At 36.7% G+C, this 15,994-nt stretch overlaps 1 protein-coding gene across 4 annotated transcripts in view; it reads right to left on the bottom strand.

Annotated features, from left to right (window-relative positions):
• Window positions 1-15,994, bottom strand: part of LOC150087647 (rab GTPase-activating protein 1-like) — a 298,662-nt gene that overhangs the window by 134,687 nt on the left and 147,981 nt on the right. For all 4 annotated transcript variants that reach the window (XR_016546720.1, XM_090369176.1, XM_090369174.1 and 1 more), the window contains exons 3-4: window positions 7,627-7,846; window positions 2,287-2,494 (exon numbers count right to left, since the gene is read on the bottom strand). Coding sequence is in view for 3 of the 4 variants with exons in the window: in XM_090369176.1 (XP_090225302.1) it covers window positions 2,287-2,494; window positions 7,627-7,846 (428 nt within the window). In the remaining variant the exon portion in view is untranslated. The remainder of the gene's footprint in view (window positions 1-2,286; window positions 2,495-7,626; window positions 7,847-15,994) is intronic.

Genomic DNA, 15,994 nt, shown 5'->3' with positions numbered 1-15,994 from the left:
CAGATCACGCCTTGAGTACTGCGTACAGGTCTGGAGGCCTATTTTAGGAAGGATGTAGATTTGTTTCAGTGTGCACAGAGAAGGGCAACAAGATTGGTGAGAGGAATGAAAGAATCTTCTTACCAAGGGAGGCTTAAGTTCAGCAAATTGCAGCGGCTGAAGACTAGGCACCTGCGAGGTGATCTGATTGAGGTGTATAAGGCCTTGAATGGGTTGAGCATGCTGAATTCTGATGGGATTTTTCCACTTGTTCAGATTACGAACCTAAAGGGGCATAAATTCAAATTGAGGAAAGATAGATGTAGAATAGATGTGCCAAAATTTGCCTTTAGTCAGTGGGTGGTTAATTGCTGGAACAAACTTCCATCTGTCATTGTGGAAGTTGATAAATTAAATAAATTTAAGGAGGAACTGGACAAACATTTAGAGGGAATTGTTTTGTAAATTTTATTTTATTTTTTTCTTTTGGCTGATGCTGCATAAGCTCATACACTTGCTTTCTTGCATCACATGCCACTACTACTACGTACCAACTGTGTGGTAGTAAGGATGGTGAAGAATGAAAAAGATCTGGGGATAATAATGCAGTCAGATATTAGGTTCTCTGATCAATGCAGCCTGTCCTGGCTGCATTGGTCAGAGGCTTGCTTAACAGGCTGCCAGGACAGCTCATACGATTCGGTCAATAATATACAGGAATTTTGTTAGCAGGGATAAGGAGGTAATTATACCATTGTATAAGGCAATGGTCATGCCACATCTTGAACACAGGCCAAGAGGCCTCATTTTAGGAAGGATGCAGAGCTGCTGGAACAGGTACAGCAAATAAGAACTACTCTTTTCTTGATAAGAGCTACTCTTTGTTCCCCTTACCAATCTTGGTAAGGGGAGCAAAGAGTAGTGCTTATCAAGAAAGGATTCAGTTTTGCGAATTGCAGCATCTGGAGAGTAGGCACCTACATGGTGATCTGATTGAGGTGTTTAAGACTTTGAATATGGCTTGAACAAACTCAATGCTGACAAGATTCTTCCTCTTGCTTGGACTATGCACATGAAGAAGCATAAATTCAAATTGAGGAAGGATGGTTGCAGGATTGATATTATTATTATTAGCCATATGGTGCAAGGATGCCTGAGGCTTTTGCTGCACCAGCCAAAAGAAAATTTAATTTCTCCAGAGAGAGAGAGAGTACAAGGGAATCACCAAGAAAAAGAAGAATGATGATATCCAGCTCAGAACCCTGGGTGTGTGTGCCAAGCCCATACTCACCAGATGTGAACCCCTGGAGTTAATATGTGAAAGTTTGCCTTCAGCCATTTGGTGGTCGATTACTACGAACTAGACAGACTATTAGAGAGGATGGATATGCAAAATAAATGGATTTTTTTTTTGGTAGATGCTATAAATGCTTGCTTTCTTGCATCATTTGCCTACTAATATTAATAATAACTATTTGTTACATTTAGTTTAGTTCTTGAAGGACACACAACATGTAGTCCACTCTTTTAACAATTCTGCAGTTATCTGAGGTGATGATGTAGCATGGCATAAAATAGTCACCACAGATCAATATTTTCGACCACAAATACCTGAGAAATTAATAATTACTGGAATTAACTATATAGCACAAGGAAGCCCTAAGTGGCTGTAATGTAAGCATCAAATCACCTAACAAAAGGATCTAAGATTTGTATATAACACCAACCAAATATTCAAAAACTATAAGTATAACATTTTTAGGAAACAGACTTATGACAGAGAATAGAACATTTTTGTAACATTTGAAACATTTTCCGTTGGTTACAGCACCTGCCAGTTTGAATGTAAGACGGTTGGCAAAATCTATGGTCAAATATGGTGCACTGTTGAAAATCAGATGGCTATTTCATAAAATTTCTGAAATACTCAGAGTATATGTTCATATTGTCTAAATTCTGTAGAGGCGACCCCACATCCTCTGTGATTATAAATTACGATGAAAAGGATAAGGACACAGATGTGAGTAATGCCATCCAAACATTATAAAACTATAATCACAAAACTTTTGGAGAACTAAGTTCTTCCTTCTTTAGATGTGTCAGAATGAAGAAGGGAGATTAGTTTCCTGATGCTTCATCCAAGTTCCTGGTCCTTCTCATCATGATTCCTAACTACAGAGAGCCATCCTGCAGTACAATTTTCCTATTTTTAATGGTTCTGCAATACAGTATACTGTTCAACTGTGAAGAGATTAAGAAAATATCAAATTTAAAACAGAATATAAATAATGGCATGGCAATACATACATAACAGAACCTTCTGAATGGTTTGGCACTGATAACGTAACTTCTATGGCAAGCTCCAAGGACTGTTCATTAAGAATTAACATATTTCTTTGGATCTCAGTTTCACTACGAGGAGCATTAATAGCAGCACAACCAAGGTATTTCACACACTGAAATAAAGTGCAGTTTTCTTCTCCAAATTGTAATGATGAGGACCTAGAAACATTTCCTGAAAAAAAAAAAAAAAAAAAAATATATATATATATATATATATATACAGTAATACCCCGAAGTTACGCGATAGGTGGGTCCGACGAAAATCGCGTAAGTCGAATTCGCGTAAGTCGGGGTACAACTTTGCATATAAATACATATAAATTTTGCTTAATTGGGACCAAGGACTAACAAAAACACTAGTTTAGAAGAAAAATATTAATAAAATTGCAGTTCTTTATACATATTAATACAAAATATGTATTAAAAAACAAATGACTTACGTTAAAAAGTTATTTCGATGTCGATGGCTTCATAAAATCTAACAAATTCGTCTGACGACACAGCGCGTTCTTTTTTTCACGCAGAATTTCTTCGTAGCAAGCTAATAATTTTTTTATTCCTTGCTTTGTAGCTATAACGCGTTCTTCGTTGGAGTCTATGTTTTCTAAAATTTTTAAGCCCTTTACAATTAGCCCTTTTCAATTTTCAACCTGTCAAGTTCGCAATTGCCATGTGCTTTTCGCCGTTGCTTCGTTTAGGCCTGTAGCACGTGCAATATCACATGGTCTTTCATTTCGCTCAAAGCGTTTCACAATTTCATATTTTTTCTCTATCGACAGAGGCGGACTGGCCATAAGCCTTACCGGGGAAACCCCGGTGGGCCAGTGTGATTTTGGCCATAAACCATAGTATGAGGCCACTATAAATTTTCCCCGGGTAAGAATTTTTGATCCAGTCCGCCTCTGTTTATCGATAATTGCTTTTCTTTTTCTCTCTGAATCTGCAGTGTCTTCACTAGGACGCTTCCTTTTCACACTTTTAATTAAGTATTTTACTCATTTTTAGGGAATAAAGCACAATTACAAAACGAGGAGGCACGCTTGATACGCATAAACAAAGCTGCTCGCATGTAGCAACTGAATAAACAACACCATAAAGGCAGAGATACACTATTAACACCTCACATTTCTAGGGGTTACTACCATAAAACAATAAAAATCCAGTTGCGTTTCTGCTAGTGAAATCATCTGTTATAAACTGGTAGTAAACTCGATCTAATTGCATTTGCGATTATACCGATAGCTGGAATTGTGTTGGTTTTTACGTTATTATGGTGAAATGTGTTTCCCCTTCACTGATATAAAAAACATAAAAGCAGCAAAGTTGAATTTTGTTCATCTTTCGCTCTCATTCCCCGCCGTCGCACCGTATATCGATAACATATGAAAAACGACCTTTAAGATAGTGGGCGGCAGCGTTGCCAAACGAAAAAATCAAGAACCGCGTAACTCCGAGTTCGCGTAAGTCGGGGTATTACTGTATATCAAAATTTAACACCAAGCAATTCTTATAGTAATAAACGCATGTAATGCAAGAAAGCAAGCGTATGAGCTTATGTAGCATCAGCCAAAAAAAAAAAAAAAAAAATTCACGCAACCATTCCCTCTAAATGTCTGTCCTGTTCCTCCTTGAATTTATTTAAGCTATCAACTTCCACATCGAAAGATGGAAGTTTGTTCCCGCATTTAACCACCTGCTGGCTAAGGGCAAATTTCTGCACATCTATTTTACAACTGTCTTTCCTCAATTTGAATTTATGCTCCCTTAGGTTCATAAAATTTTGTAATCTGAGCAAGTGGAAGAATCCCATCAGAATCCAGCATGCTCAACCCATTCAAGGCCTTATACACCTCAATCGTATCACCTCACAGGTGCCCAGTCTCCAGCCACTGCAATTTGCAGAATTTAAGCCACTCTCGGTAAGAGGATCCCTTCATTTCCCTCACCAATCTTGTTGCCCTTCTCTGTACACAGTCCAGCAAATCTACATTCTTCCTAAAATGAGGCCTCCCGACCTGTATGCAATAATCGACGCATGGCCTGACCATTGCATTATACAAAGGGATAATCACCTCCTTTTCCTTGCTAGCAAAATTCCTGTATATCATTGACAAAACCCAATTACCTGCTCTTGTAACCTGTCTGCATTGCTCAGAAAACTTCATATCTGAGTGCAAAATTACTACCAGGTCTTTTTCATTTTCTACCACCCTAAGCATAGTACCACACAGTTGGTACATTCCTCTGGGGTTACTTCTACCCATATGCAGTACTTTGCATTTGTCAATGTTAAACTTCAGTTGCCACTTCTCAGTCCATCTGCCCAAATTTTCTAGATCCTGTTGCAGTAGCACACTGCCATTACTGTCATTAACAACCCTGCCAACATTTGTATCATCTGCAAATCATCAACTCTAAGCCTGATATACCTTCATCAATATCATTGATGAATATACAAAACAACAGTGAGCCCAACACTGAACCCAATGGAACTCCGCTTAGCTCTTGCTAAGCATGTTTGAGAAGCAGAGGTTGCCTCTTGAACATGCTGCTGCAGAAAACAATCATCCAATAAATCCACAAAAGTCTTGCTAGTGTGCGAGTGACCAAACACTAGTTCCAGTCAATATCTGGGAAGTTAAAATCCCCCATTATAAGACGTTCTGATTTACTAGCCCACTCTATTTCTCTGCACAATTGTTCATTGTACTCATTCAAGTCATTAGGCCTATAACACACTCCTACTCTTATTTTTGCTTTCCCAGTGCTTATGTCACACCACACTGACTGAACATTGCACTGTCCATCTCTGTCAACTGGATACACTTCCTTTAATTTTATGTTTTTCTTAATTCATGTTAATTTAAACAGAATGTAAGCTAATTACTCCTAATATAATAGATTCCTTAACTACTGAATGTAATTAATACAGTCAATTCATTCTAGAACCTACACAAATTAGAAATCCAAGATTACCTATAAAAATATGCTGCACTATTCATGAAGACAATGTATCGATTAGTAATTGCATTACTGAATTAGCAAGTACTAACACTTTCAACCAAAGCACCAATTATTTGATTTTCCTATCTGCTAATTAAAACAATCAATTTAAATTTATTCTTTAATAAAAAAAAGATATTTCTTGGTAAATAATATACTAATATTAGTATTAGCTAGATTCACGCAATCACTGTGGTTACAAAAAGCATTAAAAAATAAATAAATAAATAAACTATTAAATACATTGTAATTAATTAGATATTTTATTTCAGGAAGAGAAAATACAGAATCATTAACAATTGAAAAAAATTAATTATTGCACACAAAACAAATCATGAACTGAACAGACCTAAAGTAATCTAATTTCATTTACCCACTTACATTTCAAAACAACATGCCCCTGCTGATTAAAGGGACGATTAGTGCAAGTTTTATTCATCCACCAAATGCCCTTAGACTGATTGAAATGAATAAACATTTTCAAAGACAGTCCTATCTGACAGTCAGAAGGTGGAATGCCTGAGTCATACATGTTGAAAACAGATAATACTTCATATTCTGAATTATTGATTTTGGAATTAACTTTACTTTTTTAATTATGAACTTTACACACTAGATGAAAATATTTTCTTGCAATATATTATTAATTAACAATAACACTAATAAAAAATAAGCTTTATATATGTTACTATAAAAGCCCAAAATCTGGTAAATCTTAGGATTTACCAGTTTATGATGGTATAGGCCTGAAATATCAAAAAAATGTTCCACATAAATTGGTTCATTCACTATTCCTATATTTAAACAAGAGTGGGGCGGATATATATCTCCTATCTGCAAGATTGTAACATATTCACTATATTCAGAACAGTGAATATGTAACACAAACAACCTTGTTCAGATACAGGATATATCCCTTCTATGCCCTTGTTTAAAAATCAACAAATAAGTAACTATGTGGAGCATGGGAACCTTGGCTTTTGCTACACTGAGCAAAAAAAATAAATAAATATTAATTAAAGGTAAAAATAATAATAGATAAATAATAATAATATTTTTTATCTATTTGATTCTCTCCTTCCACAGGTGTCTATCGGCTGACCTCTGAATTTCTCTAGGCTGTCAGCCTCAAACACCCATCGAGGTAATTATTCTTGTAATTACAACTCACTAACTAAAAGAAAACTTCTTGCAATCCAGTCTAAACCCCTTCCTCCTGCCTCAAGTTCTGGAATCAATTATAACAGTGAAAATTTCACCCTCATTCATTTTATATTCACCTCTCAGGCCCTTGTTTGCTATTTGGTTTTTAGGAGCATTAGCAACTAAGGCCATATTGCTCCGGGGATATGCGGTGGTCATTCTCTGACCTTTCCGCAACCTCCGTATTTGGTGGTCACAGGCTCGAACCCCGGTCTAATCAAGAAGCGTGTGCTACGCACTGCTGCTCCTGCCCACCTAGCTACGGAGGCGCCTCAGGCCCTTGTACACTTCAACCAAGTCTCCTCTAAGGTCTCTACTTTCCAAGTGCTGTACCCCAGATATCTGAAGTCCTTCCTCATATGGATGCCCTTTTGCCAATTTCACCAGGTGTGTTGTCACCTCTGGATCCTTTCAAGGAACTCACAATGTCTTTCTTTTTAGGTAAGGTGTCCATACCTAAACACCAAAATATCACCAATACAAATGGTGGTTCTCAAGAGTGAAACAGGTAACTACTAACTGGTTAGGAAAAATCTTGGAGGCAATGATCAAAAGTGCAATACACAATCTTTTAGATAGAAATGGAATTCTGAATGAAACAGCATGGTTTCAAAAAGAAGCAATGATAATTTTCTGGCTCATTCACTTTTTTAATTTTTAAACAATGATTGGGATAGTAGTATATTCTCCTCTCCCAATCATTGTTTAAAAATTAAAAAAAAAGCAGCAAAGCAGCTGCTTTGCTGCTTTTTTAATAAAATATTCTTTTTAATAAAAGAATAAAATATTCACTGTTTGAGTGCCTAATATACAGTATTTCAGTCAAACAGAAAAGATGATTATCAAAAAAGCTTTTACCAAGTGCACTGTTAAATACTAGAAATTTACTGTACCAGAGTGGTAAAAGTCTGAAATAAAGTAAACTGTGTTGGTATTTCAGGCTTTTACCAATACAAACAGGTAAATCCTAAGGTCTACTATATCACAGCAGTAAAAGCTCAAAATGAACTGAACATTTTGGGCTTTTACCAAAATGAACTCTCAAATTATAGGATTTACACGGTTTTGTGTATTTACAGTAACACATTTAAAACTTACCCTCATGTGATGGACTAGTAGAGGTTGTATACATCACTGATCTGCTCATAGGATGATCAGTCACACTGTTCATATTTTTTGTTGGCTGTACACATGCAGCTAATGGATGTTCAGTTACTTCTTCACCCTTTAGTAATTTCTCAGTCCTATTAGAGCATTTTTCTGGTGGCTTATTATAAATATTTGATAAAAGTTCTTTTTCCAAAATTTCTTTAGAAGCCTAGAAAAAATTTAAAAAAAAATTCTCATATGACAATACATGTTGCCTGTTAAATAAGCAAATTGTGTATAATATATTAATATCATTGGTAGAATTAAACATTGGAAAACAGGCCTTGAACTTTGGGTTGCATATCACAAAACTTGCTAGCGACGACCGACAAACTGACTTAAAATAAATTTAGTAAAATAAATAAATAATAGCTATGTAAATAATAATTATGTAGGTGAGTCCGGTAGGAGATTGAAAGATAGGGTTTCTGAACTTGAGGTGGCTCTTCGAACCGCTAATTTTGAATGCTCTGCGGTCGGCAAGCATTATTGGGTAGAGAAGCACAATGTTGATCCCGATGGGATATTGAAATCGTCGACTATTCACGTGATTACTACCAGTGCTCATGGCTTGAGGCACTGCACGTTACTAGCAGTAATAGTACCATGAATCGCAGTATGGGAGAGCACTTGCATCCCATTATGGAATCTACTGTTTTGCAGTGCAGTGAGTGCTGGCAATCATCACGTGTACGTAATTCTGCTCAACTGACACCAGACTCGTGATGCATGATCATGCTCAGCTGACTTTTACTGTTGTAATCGACATATATACTGCAGTACACCATTCACCGACTAAGCTGATGAAGATGCACTTTGTCTTGAAAGCTACTGTATATTTTATTAGTTTTATCCATATTTTATTGTATTTTAACACTTTTGTTTTATATTTTATCTCTGTTTTAGTATTTTATGTAGATATTATTTATTTATTTTAATAAATTTATTTTAAGGCAGTTTGTCGGTCGTTGCTAGAAAGTTCTGTGAGAATTAAACATGCTCTTAGCATCTTCATAATCAAATTATAAAATACTTTAAATAATTTAATAAAACATAAGTTCACTTGTATTAAATTATCTTACAGAATATAATTTCAACTTTAAATCATTTGTTAGCTTGATATTCTTTACACTACAATATATCTTGTTCTTCCACTAAAATCAGGATCTGAAATTTCTTGGTAAAATGTGGTAGCTATTGAGATAAGGAAATTTCGTTTCTAAACAACTTAGAGCTAGTAATATTAAATAAACTCCACCCCCCCCCACTGAATCTCAATTTCCACCATAAAATATTAGAAATCTTTGCAATAATTTTTGAAACAGTCTGTGAACAATACAAAATAATAAATTAATAACAAAAGTTTACCCTTTTGTTAATTGTAAATTTGGTAATGCTATACAAAACCAAGGACAAAGTATATATAATAATAAAAAACTTTTTAAAAAAGCTAGTAAGGTCCAGGTATCCAAAATTTCAGTCTGAAATAATTTAAAAAAAAAAACACAATTTCACTTTTATTTTTGCTCTTTATTTCAATCAACAAATTTGATGCATTTAATATTTAACTGAAAGAAACAAAGCTACTGTAATCAAATCTTGATTTCACTTACACAAAGCATTATCAATGAATGCAAAAAAAGAGTAAGTAAATTATGTTACTTCTGACAATACCAAGCACATTGATATGATGCATGAAAACTTCACTACTAAAACAGGGCTACAAATTCACCTTTACATAAATTACTACAATTAAAAAGTCATATAATAGTAATTTGTAGGCTCGTTTTTTTCCAGGAGAAATTTTATGCATCAGATAAATGTGACCTGGTGTTATATGGAGGTCGCATGACAGATCTACCCAGCCTGCCGGGCATTTTTCAAACTTCTTTGTTTACTTATAGATTTTGTTTAAATTTTTATCTGTATCCCTCAAATTTGACTTTTCATAAACAGTGTTTCATATTATCAAATTCAGTGAACTATGAAATAAATACTTTGGACATTTTTAACAGCAATGTACAGTTCTAGAGACAAAGCATGAAAACTAACTGTTGGTTAATTTCATAATGATTCAGACCAAAAATGTTTTAGTCTGGATCATTATGAATTAATGCATGCAATGAGTTACACTTCAGGCACATTAACAAATAGTAAAAATTATTGATTTAAGACAAAAAAAAGTAGAAAAAATGAAACATTTTTATGCACAAACAAAGAAAATTTCATTTCTACACATCCACCACATTGTCCATTCATTCCTCCAACCAGTGCATAGCAACAAACAATATCCAGTGCTTTAACTACAATATATGGTATATGGATAGCCTAAGTGATATGCATGAAAAAAAAAAATAAATAATAATAATTGCGAGATTTCTTTTGGTCTGTTTGGAATGAACCCAACAAATCTTTATGTCACAAATATAAAATTTCAGGAAAATTCACCCACTGAATGTCGAGTTATTATATGAGGATAGAAAAAAAAAATGAAATAATTTTCAGGTTTCTATTGGACTGATTATAATAAAATTGAAAGGCTTTTTTTTTAAATCTTCTTAAAAGGTGCAAATATAAAATTTTGTGAAAATCTGTTCATTGGGAGTCGAGCTTTCACATGCAGAGGAATGAATGAATGGACAAACTGACTGTCAGGCATGGTTAAGACAACAGGCATATTATAAAGCTGTATAACCATATATTGCACATAATGTGTAAATAATACAGGCAAATTACTATAATTTTCTCTAATTAAATTTACACAAGTGGCATTTAAAATTATCTAAAAAAACTGTTTTCTGAAGTACTCAGTCTCAACTGTTTTGATAACTAGGATTATACTGTATGTTCGACAGATATTAAAATCCAGATTTCATTTGAGCAGAAATAAAAAATTTCTGTTATAAGTGCTCATAAAGGAAATCCTAAGTTTTCAGCAACTGAGGCTTGCCACAGACATTCTTCCAGATGTGACAGGCTACAGCTTGCGACCCGAGTCTAAAATTTTGATGGAACTGATATTCAGGTCTCACCACATGGACTGTATTTGTAACATCTAACAATTGAAAAAAAGCCGTGAATTAGGGTTGAATTTGAAAGTGTCTCCAATTCTGCCCAGACACGATAGGAGGGAGTATATAATGAGAGCCTTGTCGATCAATTCGGCCCTGGAAAGATTGTGCAAGGCTCAAGGGGTAGATTTTTTTCAGCCTACACTGTACTTGTTAACAGGAGAGACTGCTTCTACAGGGATAGGATACACTTAATAGAAAGGGTGCAAGAATATTTGCTGATGCTATCAAGGCAGTGTTAGTTGGGTCGGAAAACTGCTAGCTTGGGGGGATATAAAGACTAATAGATTAACAGTAGCCACTGGCAGAGGTGAAAGTGATTCTTGCACTACTTCTATCCGAATGAGCAGAAGCCTGAAAAACAAGATGCAGGATATTTCAGAGACTGCTGGGAGTCATTGCGGTACAAGTAAACACATGGGTTGTGTTAGGGTAGCTAAGAATAGAAACAGGTGCATGTATACTTGGGTGTACACCAATGCTAGGAGTTTGGTAAATAAATTTGATGAATTTGAGGTATTGCTCAAAGCATCAAAGGCAGATATTGTTGGGATATCAGAGACGTGGTGTCACACAGATATAAGGAATGCAGAACTGGAATTTGGGGAGTACAACATCTACAGAAAGGATAGACAGGAGAGGAAGGGAGGAGGAGTTATGCTATTAGTTAAGAAACACAAAATCCAAGGAAGTGAAGCCAGTTGACATCGCTGGACAGTGCAGTGTCGAGTCAGTTTGGTGTGACATAAGCATTGGGAGATCACAATTGAGAGTAGGAGTGTGCTATAGGCCTAATGACTCTGTTGAGTATAATAAGAAACTGTACAGAGAAATAGAGTGGGCCAGTACATCAGAGAGTCTTATAAAGGGGGATTTTAATTTCCCAGATAATGACTGGAATTTGTGGGTTGGTCATTCACAGACTAGCAAAGCTTTTGTAGATTTATTGGATGATTGTTTTCTACATCAGCATGTTCGGGAGGCAACTAGAGGGAGTAATACTCTTGATTTGATTATCAGTAGTGATTCTTCATGCATTAAGAATCTGCAGATAAAGAAACCACTAGGTGGCAGTGATCACAGTGTGCTGAAGTGGGATTTACTCAAAGAGATAACTACCATCAGGGGTAAAGGGAAGGGATATTGCTTTCATAAAGGCGACTACGATGGACTGAGACAGTATTTAAATTCTATACAGTGGGACCAACTGAAGATGTTACCAACAGCAAATTCAAAATGGGAAGCATTCAAAGAACTTATCTTGGAAGCTACTAGGCTTTACAAACCAACTAAGAAATATTGTTCAAGGTTTAGGCCTTGTCAGATGGATGTCAGATGAACTAATCAGACATATGACAGAGAAGAAAAATGCATTGGATACATATAAATTAACATGTGACACAGAAGCCTATGATAGATATAAGCTGGTCTGTCACCAAGTTACAAAGGAGGTTAGGCAGGCAAAGGCAGATCACGAGAAATCTTTGGCAAGGGATGCAAAGAGAAACAGCAAAGAGTTCTTTACTTATGTCAACTCTAGAAGGACGGGGATGAATCAGATTGGTACACTTGTTATCGATGGTTCAACTGTTGATGATTCTGCTCAGGTAGCTAACAAACTAAATGAATATTTTTCATCGACATTCACACATCAGGAGTTATTCAGCGAGGGGAATGCCAGAGGTGTACTCAACTCTGGTAGTAAGCTAGAGAATCTTGTAATAACTGATAGTAAAGTGAAGGAGAAATTGTTGAAGATAAACACAAGAAAGGCACCTGAGGTGGATGGGATCTATCCAGTTATATTAAAGGAGGCAGCAAAAGAAGTAAGAAAACTCTTAGCCATAATTATGAGAGCTTCCTTGGACTCAGGGGAGGTACCCACAGACTGGAGATGTGCAAATGTAACCTCAATTCACAAAGGAGGATCAAAGGCCGACACAAGTAATTATAGACCTGTGAGTTTAATTTCTGTTCCAGGAAAATTAATGGAGGCACTGGTTAAAGAAGCACTGTAGGATCATCTAGACAAGACTTCAGTTATAGCTCGGACACAGCATGGTTTTGTTAAGGGGAAGTCTTGCCTGACCAATTTGATTGGATACTATGATGCAGTCACAAAAGAACTGGATGCAGGGAATAACTTTGATATTATATACTCGGATCTTAGAAAGGCTTTTGATACTGTTGCACATGGAAGACTGCTGCACAAATTGGAGCAGTCTGGCATTGGAGGCAAACTGCTGCTATGGATAAAGGGGTGGTTGAGGGGGAGAAGACAGAGAGTGGTAATCAATGGACACTGCTCATCGTGGACTAATGTTATTAGTGGAGTCGCTCAGTGTTCAGTCCATTATTGTTTTCTGTATTTATAAATGAAATTGATGATGGTATATCAAGCTTAATGTCCAAGTTTGCAGACGATACGAAGGTTGGCAGGGTTGTCAAGGACACTAGTGACACTATGCTGCTGCAACAGGATCTGGAAAGGTTGAGCAGATGGGCTGAGAGGTGGCAAATGAATTTTTAACATCGACAAATGTAAAGTACTACATATGGGAAACAGCAACCCCAGAGCAACGTATCAACTCTGTGGTACTACACTAACAGTGGTAGAGAATGAAAAGGACCTGGGGGTAATTGTGCAGGCAGATATGATGTTCTCTGAGCAGTGCAGACAGGCTGCAAGAGTAGCTCATGGAGTATTGTCAATGATATACAGGAATTTTTCTAGCAGGGATAAGGAGGTGATTATTCCCTTGTATAAGACAATGGTCAGGCCACAGGCTAGAGACCTCATTTCAAGAAGGATGTAGATCTGCTGGAACAAGTACAGAGAAGGGCAACAAGATTAGTGAATAGAACAAAGGGGTACTCTTACGAAGAAAGGATTAAGTTTTGCAAATTACAGTTTCTGGAGACTAGGCACCAGCGAGGTGATCTGATAGAGGTGTATAAAGCCTTGAATGGTTTGAGCATGCTCAATGCTCATGGGATTCTTCCTCTTGCTCAGAATAATCACCTGAGAGGGCATAAATTCAAATTGAGGAAAGACAGATGTAGGATAGACGTGCGGAAATTTGCCTTTAGCCAGCGGGTAGTTGGTTGGTGGAACAGACTTCCATCCTTTGTTGTGGAAGTTGATAGCCTAAATAAATTTAAGGCTCAGATGGACAGGTATTTTGAACGAACGGAGAGGTGAAGTGGAAGTGGGTTTTTTTTGGCTGATGCTGCATAAGCTTGCTTTCTTGCATCATATGCCTCTACTAATGCTAATGCTCTGACTGCACCTTCATGATGGTGGGACTGTTATAGTCCGTGTGCAAAGTGTGAAACACTGCACCTAGTATACTGGAGGCAACAACCAGGCTTATGTGAACCAACATAAGCAAGGTTGATATGTGGCATGCATGTCAGGAATGCTGCCCCCTCTATGTCACCAGACAATACTAGGTGGTAGATGACTCTCATCATCTGGTGCAACACCACCACTCATCAATTTGCTTATTGGAGATTTGAAGTGATGGAACCCATGTTTAGTCTCCACAGCAAAGCTCTGGAAATCCCCCCATCTCTTCTGTGTAATGCAAGTGATATCTTTTGAGGTTATGATGGGCATTGTGACGAGATCCAATCTGAGAGTACAGCTGTAAAACAGCTTTTGCAGGCTGGCTGCTAGACAGTCCACCATATCGAACCTAGTGATGACTCCCTAGAAGGGACCCAGATCTCAGCTAGAATATACTTTGCTTCCTCTACTCTGCCAGCTAGTGACTGGAGAGAGTCTGAGTAGTGTGTATGCAGGGGATGTCCTCAGCATAGGTAACTAGTCAGCTGACCTTTCAATTTTTTCAAACTGTCAGTCTCAACTAACTGCAAAGGCAACTTGTTCCAACTTGCTATCTAAAAGAAAACTTCCTACAATCTAATCCAAACCTCAAGACCTGCAATTTGAAATTATGACCCCTAGTTCTGGAATTCTTTATAACAGTGAGAATTCACCTTCATTCAATTTAATAATCCCTCTCAGAGCCTTATAAACCTCAATCAGGTCAACCTCTGAGGTGCCTGGTTGCCAAGCTCTGTAGCCCACATAATCGGAGTCTTTCCTCATGCAGTCTTCCTTCTACTGATCTCACCATTCGAGTTGCCTATCTTTGTACCCTTTCAAGAAGCTTAATGTCTTTTTTCAGATGAGGTTTCCATACTTGAACACAGTATTCAAAATGTGGTCTTACAACTGCTTATACAGTGGGATTATGACCTCCCTATTTCTATAAGATAACATTTGATAAATCATCGATAGGACGCCATGGGCTTTCCTGGATGCCTGTTTACGCTGTTTAGAAAACTTCATATCTGCCTGTATTAACTCCCAGATTCCTTTCCTCCTCCACTGTTTCTAAATCAACCCCACCAAATGTATTTACTTGTGGTTTCTATTCCCCAAGTGACCTTGAATTTAGCAGCATTAAAACATAGTTGCCACCTCTCTGACATCTCTGAAGTCTGTTCAATCATCCTAAAGGAGCGCTGCTAGGCACCAGTCATTAACGACTCTGCCAATCTTTATGTCATCCACAAATTTCGACATCATGCTCTCTATCCCTTCATCTGTAATTTATGAAAATGAGAAACAACAATGGTCCAAGAACTGATCCTTGAGAGACTCCCTCCTGACATTACACCAATCTGAAGAATATCCATTAATCACAAACCTCTGCCTTCTGCACTGCAGCCACTCAGCAATCCATCTTAGATTATCACCAGTAAGCCCAACCTGTTCAAGCTTATATAGTAATCGCTCATGAGGGACAGAGTCAAATGCTTTGCTAAAATCCAAATAAACTATGCTTAAATTATTCTCTAAATTCAGCTTGTGAGTAACTTTATCAAAATGGCCTACTAAGTTAAGCACATGTACTATTCTTTCATCTTCTCAACCTTCAACCCCATGCACAGTACTACACACTATAAGTTCTAATACCTCTCATGTTTGGAGTTTTCATAAAAAAAAAACCTATGAAAATCAACCCATACACACATAACATATAATAAAAAGATCGTAGATAGTATCACTGGAATCAATGAACTGAAGAAGTTTATACACCCAAGAAATCCACAAAAAAAAAAAAAAAAAACTATCACATGTCATAAAAGCAAATAAGATTACACATTGTACTAAGTACTAACTGATAAATGAATACTTAACAATGGCAAAGTTCCCTATCGAGACGTATAACTGA

Source organism: Mastigoproctus giganteus, chromosome 3 (genome assembly GCF_048544385.1).
Source record: "Mastigoproctus giganteus isolate SK-2022 chromosome 3, ASM4854438v1, whole genome shotgun sequence".
NCBI classification, from domain to species: domain Eukaryota; kingdom Metazoa; phylum Arthropoda; class Arachnida; order Uropygi; family Thelyphonidae; genus Mastigoproctus; species Mastigoproctus giganteus.
Note: the sequence above shows the minus strand (reverse complement) of the source record. Positions and strands in the feature narration are given on the sequence as shown.